Here is a 10922-nt window from a genome sequence, read left to right as displayed (position 1 = left end):
TGGGGGGGGGGGCGGGTCTCCCCTGTGGCCAATCTCACCTGCCCATCGCCTAAGCAGGGAGCCTGGCCTGTAAGGGAGCACACCAGCACTCTCAGGGGGTGTACATGCACCCCCATGGACCCCCTACACATCACTAATGTATTTTATGGTCAGTAACATATACGTTTCAGGGCTTTTGGATTAAAAAAATCAATTTTACCAAAAATAATTTATTATAAAGTAATGAACGGTGACAATTTTGGAAAACAGCATGTGTAACTTCAGTAATTTTGATTTGATTTTCATTATAATTGATGTTACAGCTAAATTATAAGTAGCGGTAGGTACATTTCACACTCTTTTCACTGCTCTGGACAAAGCTTGCCTGACATTTTTACTGAGCCTGAGGGGACAGAGTATCTCATAGTTGGCACTTCTACACGTGTAATTAATGTGCATAAATAAACTCTGGAGCTTATTGCTCCAGAGCTTTTTGCTCCATGGCATGCTGTTTGAACATGAGCTAGTTGCTCTGGAGTTTATTCATGCACAGCACATGGAACCTAGTAGGAGCAGCCTAGACTCACTAGGGGGTCAGTCCACAAGTTCAGGACTGTTCCAGCTAGGTTCCATGTGCTACAGAGTGGCTGGCTGAGACACAGGTGTGCTTCAGTGCGGGGGCTGCCTGCCATCTGCCCTGTACTGAAGCACACTCGTGCCCCAACCAGCCCTGTCACCTTTTCCACATGCATATAAGTGCAGTAATTTACTGCACCATCAGATAGTACTCATGTCTGCCAGCATATCCGATGGTACAGTAAATTAGTCTACACCAGGCTAATTGCCACGCGCATGTAGACGGTGACACTTAGCTGTGTAGCAAATTAGTCTACTGCACATTAAAGTGTATGTGTAGATGTGCCCAGTTAAGAGCACCTTTCAGTTTGGATAAACAGCTAAATAAGTCAGGACTGTTTATCTTACATCTGAAACCCTGGCTATAGAATGATGTTGTACTTGAATTATTCAATCCAGTTTTGCTGGGGTTCTGATATTCTGGTAGATAATTCAACTGCTTTTATAAAAGTGTTCTTCAAAACATAGTGATACTTTTCTGCAGATCAGAATAAATGAAACCCACAGCGCTGTATGCTTCCAAAAGAGTTACAATACTAATTTATGTTTATAATGTGTAATTAAACTTTCTTGGGATATTGATATATTGTTATAATGGGCATGGGCAACCCCAAGTAACCAATTTCTTGCCTTAAGAGACAAACCCAAAGTATATTCAATGCAGCGAATACAGCCTTATTAAAAGGGCACTTCCATTAAACAAGTGATTCGTATTGTTTCCTGGGATGGTCACTTATGAGAATGTTGGTTTTATGTTGGTCAAGGTTTTGCTTTGAAATCTGTGATTTCTTACTTCTTAAATTCCAGGATTTGATACCCCTATATTTTTCCAAACAAGTATTATGATTCTATGTTTATCATGGTAAACAGCAAAACCAAGAAAAAACCATGAACACCACCTACTATCAGATTTCACTTTCTCTCCAGCAAAGTCAAAAAAGGAAAATATGAGGAAAGTTTTAGTGTCTGCTCACTGGAAAATGTTAGCCTCTTATACTTGTTGTTGCCACCAGATATAAACTACGGTGTCAGATGGGCACCATATTTTTATTGCATCTTCATGAAGCATGCTCTGTCATCACTTCTAGTGCAATCAAAGGAAAGGAAATATCTGTGCACATAATTAACAGGTGTGGTTAGATAACAGGACTACAATGAAGACCAGAATGTAAGGAGAACCATTAGCAAAAGACAAAAATAGGGATCAAGTCTGGAACAGTCCAATCCATGTGTGATTCTTTGAGTGAACAACCCTTAAATGGAAGTGATACAGGAACTTAAGAAGGGGAATCCACACTGGCTGCTGGAAGCATATCACCTGAATCATCATCTTACACAAAGCATCTTACACTCATCATCGTGGAGCATCATTGTACACAATGCAGGAGTCTTTGGAAGGTACAGAATTCCAAAGTATTGCTCAAAGTGTTCAATATTTTTCATTAGTTTGACATATATAGTTCAAACACTCTCTTTTGATTTTCTTTCAGGGATTTTAACTTTTTGTGGAGGAAATCATTTAAAAAGTCACTGCCCCTTCTATTCATGGATCAGAACCTCATCCTTTTTTCCCCAGTTAATGTATAGCATGTAATATTGCCTATATGACAGTGAGCAACAGCCCTGTTTTCATCTTCTAACTTGCCTAGTAAATTTATTGCTTCTTTTTTAATATACTTTTATTTCCCTTGTGCATGTAGAAGCACATTGCTGCTCCTATGTTTGCTGATAAGGAAGGAACAAAGTGTCCAGAGCTTTATATCATGAGTAAAGACTGCAACCAACTTGATGTGTTTATCCTCAACTCTCTCTCTTTGTTTTCTAACTTCTGAATTTCACAGTAAATGAATGTTAATCATCCTAATATGTAATGGAGATCATCAGGGAATTTGAGAAAGGAGGAAAATTGTGAATATGTGATTTTCGCTTCCCCTTACCCCATTTTTCTAAGAAATGTCACTGTTTTTTTCAGTTTGATTTAATATCTAATAAATAAATGTAAGAGAGTTTATTTCTGAACTCTTAATCAAGTGAAAAAAAATTAAGACTAGATTTTGAAGATGACTAATGATGGAGATAGGCAACTAGTAAGATTTTTGAAAGCATCTAGGCTTCTACCTTCCATTCTGAAAACCCTACAGAATACCAAGCTGCAGCTTTAGGTTCTTAAATACCTATAAAAATCTGACTGTTAGTGACGGGGACAAAGGGAAGGCAAATTTTACTGACTTGCCAAGTGCTGAGAAAAGGAAGAGTTAAATCACTAATTCCAGAGTATAATGAAGGCAAAAGAAGAATTTTGAGAGCTTTATAGCCAAAGCTTGCAAGGTTGACCTCCCTACAACATTGTCTATGGCTCTAAGATTGTAGAAAAATTCCCTACATTTACCCCCGGATAATTTGCCTTGTCTCTTTTAGATCACTTGAACTCATCCTTTTGCATTGTACTATTTCTCCATTGGCTGATAGATGCTGCTGGGCTATTAGCATGTTTGAAAGTTAGGTAATTTGCTTAGCCATCTAAATATGGACTTAGAAACCTAACTTTGGGTAGCTAAAATAGGCTTTCAACAGGTCTGTTCTGTTACCATGCATATTCTTTATAGTGTTAGATTTTTAAAAACTTGATTATTCTGTTAATAATATGACATAAGACTCTAGTCACAGAAATAAGTTATTACTTTGGGTGCAGTTAATGTTGTCTTTTATTATGCCCAGCAAGAGATTGTGTTCTCTACACAGAAAGCAACTGGGTATCTGAGTGAGCCATATACAAGCCTGTGAAAAGTTTATGTGAAAGTCACATGTGGATGTAAGAGAAATAATTTCTGGCTATTAAAACAGTGGCATGTGGATAAGAGCACAATAATTCATATTCACAAAGATAAAAATGCAAACTGCTCCATTTATCTCAGCAAGAAGCCATTATAGAAAAGAAGTTACATATTGGAACCTACCATTGTCTCTGTTTTGGAGAACTAAGCTATCAATCTAATGAAGTCAGTCAGGATCCATTTCTAGGAAATAATCATTATCTGTTCTTTTACAGAAAAATTATATCATTATTCAGATAATATTTTTGTTGTCTCTTGAAATGATTATATTATCCTGCATCATATAATGCTTTGAAATGTACTGTATTGAAATGTTCGTGATTTAGCTGAGATGCTATAAATTGTATTTTACTGAAAGCCATACAACAATTTGCTTAGATGAGATGATATTTCAAGCAATTCAGCATAATGTAATATAATGTGTTCGTGTAATGAGTGCATTATACTGTATCTTACTGGCACGCTGATATAATTGGTGATGATGACAGTGACAAGTATTATAAGCTTCCCATTTTCATACCGAACTCACATTGGAACTGCATTCCTATAACTTAAAATATGCTTAAAATCAAGAGAAGGAAAACAGCAGAGAAGAGTAAAAACAGAAGTACAAAACAGCGTCTTTCTTTTAAACAATATTAAGAAAAAGCATACCCCAAAAGTGCATTTTACTTCACAGGGCCTCAATTCATGGGATCCCCACATACAAGATGGTATACATGGAATACTACCTAAGAAAGTGAACATAAACTTGTAACTCATAGTGGTTATCATCTAATAAGTATTATTGAAAATGGAGAAATTACATCTTTAAAACTTGCCTCATTAAAAAGCTATGAAATATTAATATTTGGTTTTATGTGTTACATTAAAAATTGGGTATCACAAAAATAAGAGCAATTATGCTTTCCAGGGCACAAATTCAAGTTTCCAATATTCATGGCAAGGTAAAATACTTCCACTAGCATGACTTCTTCTGCCTTTCTGTGACCTCTTTACACATTGGCTATGCTATGTGCTTCTCCAAATGCTTGACAATATTCAAAGGATAAAGAGAAAAAACAGAAAAAATATGCAAGTTCACATGTGCAATATGGCAGTAATTTAACACATTTTACTAATGGCCCTGTGTGCCGTCTCTTTCAGTATCACAGAGAGTACAAATATGATATCAAAATATATTAGGGCCCCAATTTTGCAGCAGACTACTTATGAACAAGTTTTTTTTTTCCTGAAAAGGGATAGTTCTGAATGGCAGACTTTATTTGTAGAATTCATTATTCTTTATTGAAGAAAAACACGTATTGTTTATTTACTTTCTGCAAGCTATTATGATTTTTATTATTACTCTAGCCTAGAAACCAGTTTGGTTGCCCCTGCCCCCCACCCTTGTGATTGATTCTGTATCAACATATAGAAATTGATCATGCCCCCCCACAGTTTCAAAGAGCCAGTTTGTGACCCCCACCAGAATCCACTGCTCCAGCCAAGCACAGAGATAACTATGGCCCCTGTCAGTCTCATACCCAATCAAAAAGAGCTCTTTCCCATGCCCCACATGGTGCTAAACAGCTGCAGAGGGAAACAGCCTGTTGAGGCAGCAGTTTAGCCTGTGTCTCATCTGGAAAAAAAAAACAACCAAACAGACTCATGAGCAGTACTGGAACCAGCTCCCTCCTCCCCTGCCTACAACTGGTTACTAACCAAATGCAGGTAAAGATGAAGGACCTGCTCACCATGTGGGGTGAAGAACAGAACCAGCAGGCTCTCCACAAAAGCTGGCACAACAAGGAAGTCTTTCAGCAGTTTGCTGCAAAGATGACAGCATGGGTCCATGACTGGAATTAGCAGCAATACCACTCTAACCAAGGTGGATGCACTCTTGGTTTAAGATAGTCCAAGGTGCCAATTGAACCTCTGGTGGTCCCAGGCTCACCATGCCCTTTTACAATGAGATTTCCCACATCCTTGATGAGGACCATGGCACATTCTAAGCACACCTATGACATCAGCTGAGTGAGAGAAAGAGTGCTGAATAATGGTGCCAAAGTATAGCACAGTGCCATCAAACAAAGGCCATGCCACTGATAGGTAGCCATAATACTGGTCAGCTCCTCCACAGGAACACCGTGTTAAGCTTTGATGTGGGTGAAAGAGAGCGGGGTGGGTTATGCTGGCAATGGCTCATGACCCACCATGCCTGAGTGTCAGGTGATGGCAATAGGGTAGATCTCCCACCATGTTTCCCCAAGTCCCCGACTATTTCTGCCATGCAGGCAGGGGCCAACTCATGAGTTTCTCTGCTGCCCTCCCTTCCTGTGTCCTCTCCAAGAAAACTGTTTCAGAACAGCTGTTGGCAAGGGATATGATTAAGCTGCCATCCCCCCCAAAAAACTGTTCCAGAAAATGGGGTGCTGGTGGAGGTTGCAAATAAGCTCTGCCCATGGTGGGGTAAAACAGGGACCACCAGTGATAACTGCTATGTATTCACTCACCAGCTGTGCATTCACTTAATGCTTCCTAGGAATTTTACAAAGTACTTAAGAGGCACCAAGCTAATCGGCCACTTTACATCTTGTCACTGTGGGACCCTGACGGGTTAATAAATTGCACCTCTGAGGGCAGCATCTTATGTTACTGGATTACCAAGAGCAAGCCTCCCCACCTCATGCACAACTAACATCCTTCCATCCCCATATCCCTCCAGGCTCCTCACCTAGCTCCATAACAATGGAAGGTGGCAGCAATGACTGCAGCCAAGGCCAAGGGAAACCAAGTCCATCCCCTTCCCCATTAATTCTGGCCCTACACTCAAAGATTTTCAAGGGGAAGTAAAAGAAAAAGAGTCTAGGACTTCCACTGTCAATTATAGTATAACTCTAGTCACAGACAACTTCACTTTCCTGAGGCACCAGATCTCACTTTTGTGACCAAGTTATGACAGCTTATTAGCTTGTATTTAATGACACTCTGCACATCATCTAATGAGACAATAATGTCTACAAGCAGTGCTAACCTGGCCTTCTTATCCACATCCTTGAGTCACGACTGATTTTATGCCATTGTCCAGTCACTGATGATTTCATCTGCCAATAAATTTTTTTTTGTTATCTTCCAGCTGATGGCATCCTATACTTATTGCATGTATAGCAAGTGACAGTGGCACTGATCATCTTCTCACAATGAGCTAATTACTGTTGAATAACTATAGCTGTGGTGTTGTGGCACTCTGTTTACTCTCAGAGAGGCTTTCATAGGGCTTCATATGTCAGGCATATCTTTTTTCAAGATAAGTTTCTTCTAACTGTTTGTTGCAACAGTCAGTCCTAGATAGTGCACCCAAAATGATTGCTCTTGCTTTCACAATAAAACTTGGAATTATTATACTAGATAATATGATCACATTGGTTATAGGAGATCATGTAAAAACAGCATTCAGAAATAAAGTTTGACATTCCTAATGGACTGGTGTAATGTTATTAATGGGTTTGCCTAACTCGTACGCAGTAATGGACTCTGGAGACAAGCACTAGTCCTTCAAAAAGCCCCAAAAGTGGATGGACCCACAGAGAGATCACTGTGCCCTATCAAGAAGAGTTAATTAATAACATTCTTGGGGCTGAGGCATTGATTATGCAGCACAGTGATGGGCCTCAGCATTTTGTTTAGCTTTGGGAATATGAGTCTTTCTTGGTGAACAGTACTTATCCCTACTTCGCTGTCTGCTAAGCTGTGTCTTTGTATTCCCACAAACACATCTGGCAGTTGTGACACAACAACAGTTTTTCTGTTTTCAGCAATTAATTTGTTTGATCTCTCCTTCTTCAAAACAATTATGGAGATTACAAATGTTTTACCACCATGCTAATACTTCTTTTTAGGGCCTGCACTAGACAACGCATGCTGAGTGGATCCTTTGAGGGGCAACCTGCAAAAGAAAGGTCAATTCTTAGTGTCCAGCATCATATACGGCAGGAACGCAGGTAAATACAATTATGTTTTAAAAATCAAAAGAATCATAATCAAATCAATCATAATCAAAAGAAAATAATTAAAATACGCATAATATCTAACTTGTATAAAACACAAATGATTTGTACAAAGAACTAAATTGCATGTTTTCCCTTGTAACAATAATGAATTTCATTGTAGTAGGTAAATGGAAAAAGTATCTTTTTTATTTCAAATGTCATTTCCTTCACTGACTATAGAGCTATCAATTTAAAGATCAGAAGGAAAAGAAATTGGCTTATGTTAGAGTGGATTGAACAACGTATAAGCTTCTGATGTAAGCTAAGGAAAAAATAAGAATTTGAGATATTGTATATCTGGAGAGCAATGCTTTATAATAGCCATCATTTAAAGGTCAAAATTTCATCTTTAGATTTATCATAAAATTGAATGATTGTTTCAGGTCACTACGACATGGTTCCAACAGCCAGCGAATCAGTAGAGGAAAATCTCTTGAAACCTTGACTCAAGATGTAAGTCCAAACAGAAATGATGGTTTCAATTTTGGAATTAAAAAATATATGAATATGTTCTATGATTGCTGCTTATACAAATGTATTGCTTATATAACATCTTGTTTGTAATTTATGGTTTGAGATCTTATAACTATATAGGACACCATTATGATTAACTTGAAAGTAAACAATATGTGTACAACAGTCATATATTTCCCTGTTTTGAAACATTGGCATATACAGAATTCACTGAAGCTGCAGGCAGCAGTGGTTCGCAGAATGAGGTTGGAAAAATAGCAGCCTGAATGTCACCAGGAAAGGGTTTTAAATACTATTAAAAGTATTTTTCTAACACCAAGGCTGTGAGACTTAAAACTTGTGTGTACTACCTTCATGCTGAGGCCAGGGTTGCTTCTGAATAACACATCCTGCCCACATACTCCTGTTCAGAACACAACAAACACAAGAAATTAAAAGGGGTAGCCAACTAAGAATAGCCCTGAATGTGAACCCTAGTGCCACTCCCAGGCTCTGTCTCAGGTATGCTTCTTAGTTCACAACAGGGCTGTTCAAAGCTGGCTATATTGTCTAATTTCTGGGGTTTTGGTTGTGATGAGCTGGATGGGTGGGGCATGCTTCTCAAAGCACTCCTAGGCTTGGCCAGTACACTGTGCAGACATGGCCTTAATGAACAAAGGCTGCACGGGGATACAGCAAACACTAATTTCACTAGAGCAAAATGTCATAAAATCAATTAAATTTCACTTTTGTGCATTTCAGTGAATTTTTCCTGAAATATCCAGCATTGCCAAGAAAAAATTCAAAGGGAAGAGAGAAGTTTTGAGTCCCTCTAGTTTTATGGGATCATCTTATTTTCTGTTTCAATGCAGATGATAAGTAACAGTAAAGAATTCAGTTCCTCTACTTTTAGTAACATTGAGTACTCCACCCTGAAAAAGTTACATTTAAATTTGTGAATTATTCATCATGTGACAAGATGGCAGAATCAAGCCATAAATAACTAGGAGTTCACTGAGAGCAAGACTTTGATATAGGGTAGGTCTGAGAGCAGTAGTGTAACTAGACCAAGGCAAGCAGCGAGCCAGCTCCAGGTGCTGACTATGAGGGGACAACAGAACTGCCCTCCCCAGGAATCTGCCTTGCCAGGGGCAGCCCTGCACTGCCCCTGTCCAGCCATAGGAGCCAGGCAGGGCAGCGTGGCACCAAGAAGTGTATCCAGGGGAGCAGGGGGACAAATGGGGTGAGTGGAATGGTGCTCCCCCCTTTGCAGAGTCTTTTCCAGAGCAGGCATGTGTATGTATGGGGGGGCAGGAGGGGTGGCAGAAGTGAGTGGGGCACCAGGGTCAGGTCCCAAAGAGCCCATCCACACGGTTGTGCCACTGGAGCAGAGCTGACTACTACAGCAGCAGCAGTGGCAGCTGTAGCCCAAGAAGGTAAAGCTTTTCTTCCCCTCACCCACGCTCCACCCCCAACCTGTCTACAGTGATCAGCATACCCCCGTGCTCCGTCCACCCTGCCCTGAGTGCTCAGTGAGTTTACTATGCTTCTGTCTAATACCATGAATCAGATACACATCTATACCATCCAACAGCAAACTAGGAAAGCAACTATGACACTGAAAGGATGAGCTCAGTTCTACTGATTCCACTCATTCCCTGTCCCCCCATATCCACTCCTTATATATGTGTGTCATATGTCTTGCCTTCTTCCTATGTTTCCACCACCAAAATGAGCTGCCTAACAGACTGAAAGAGTGCCTAATGCTTCCTCTTCCCCTCTGTGAGCACAACTGTACCATTAATCACTGTGATGGTGTTCATTAAAGTTTGATGAATTTGACTGAGCTATCCAGTTACAGTTTGTTGCTTTTAGAGTTAAGAGTTGAATTTAGTGGGATTGCCCAAATGAAAAAAGTGCTAACACTTGACTCACTAAAAATAAACATCCATATGTTGTACATAGCACATACTGTACAAAATGTTTTCCTTAAGCAAAACTGTAAAGCATTTGGAAGGGAAGGCTTTTTAATTTAAACATCCTTGTAAAATACTGTGTCTTGCATTCATCTTAAGAAAAAAAGAAATAAAAAAATCCTTGATCGGATTTTAAAGGAATTGTCTTGTTTCTAGCATTCTAACACAGTGAGATACAGAAATGCACAAAGAGAAGACAGTGAGATAAAGATGATACAGGAGAAAAAAGAACAAGCTGAAATGAAAAGGTATTTAGAAATCCCATGTCTGTGGATACACTTTTTATGTTAAATGTTTATATTGTAATGAAAGAAAAAAAATTTAAAGAATGCAATGGAAATAAGAACAATATGGTAAGTATTGTTGATAGACATTTTTTGCATAATCCTAAATATTTTATATATTATCTTTCAAAAGGAAAGTCCAAGAAGAAGAGCTGCGAGAGAATCATCCATATTTTGATAAGCCACTTTTTATAGTTGGACGTGAACATAGATTCAGGAACTTTTGTCGCGTGGTTGTACGAGCTCGCTTTAATGCGTAAGTTTCATATCTATAGTCAAAGACTTTCTTTTGCATAATCATAATATAAGGCCATACTTTTATTTTGAACAGGAAAATAGGTGCAATAGCCTTTTAAGATGGCTATGAGTTAATTAGCCTCAAAATAATAATCTCATTGCTGGAGGAAATGGAAAAAAAGTACTAAGGTTCCAGACAGCCCAAGGAGAAGAGAGGAGATAATAAAAGAACATGTGAGGAAGCTGTAGACCTGAGGTAGAAGAAAAAGGTATGACACTTCAGTCACTCTCTTCCAGCTATGTGGAGCCAGCCTGCTATGCCCTTCTAGTACTTCAGCTAAAAGCAAGGCATCTTTATAGCACAGCTGTAGTAAAACAGCAACTTAACTCACTTATCCCCACTACAGACATGTCCACACATGCAAACACATGCTCATGCAGCAGCTCAACTACAAGCGGTGCAAATTTGAGCTGGGGCTTTTTGCTTCAGCG

The 10922-nt window shown here is 39.1% G+C and overlaps 1 protein-coding gene across 3 annotated transcripts in view; it reads left to right on the top strand.

Moving 5' to 3' along the window:
- NALCN (sodium leak channel, non-selective) overlaps positions 1-10922 on the top strand; it is a 564495-nt gene that overhangs the window by 489825 nt on the left and 63748 nt on the right. For all 3 annotated transcript variants that reach the window (XM_019524286.1, XM_019524284.1, XM_019524285.1), the window contains 4 exons: positions 7331-7432; positions 7864-7933; positions 10066-10157; positions 10327-10449. In XM_019524286.1, coding sequence (XP_019379831.1) covers positions 7331-7432; positions 7864-7933; positions 10066-10157; positions 10327-10449 — 387 coding nt within the window. The remainder of the gene's footprint in view (positions 1-7330; positions 7433-7863; positions 7934-10065; positions 10158-10326; positions 10450-10922) is intronic.

This window comes from Gavialis gangeticus, unplaced genomic scaffold (genome assembly GCF_001723915.1).
Source record: "Gavialis gangeticus isolate Ggan-Ray unplaced genomic scaffold, GavGan_comp1, whole genome shotgun sequence".
Classification (NCBI taxonomy): domain Eukaryota; kingdom Metazoa; phylum Chordata; order Crocodylia; family Gavialidae; genus Gavialis; species Gavialis gangeticus.
This window is presented reverse-complemented; position numbering and strand designations above follow the sequence as displayed.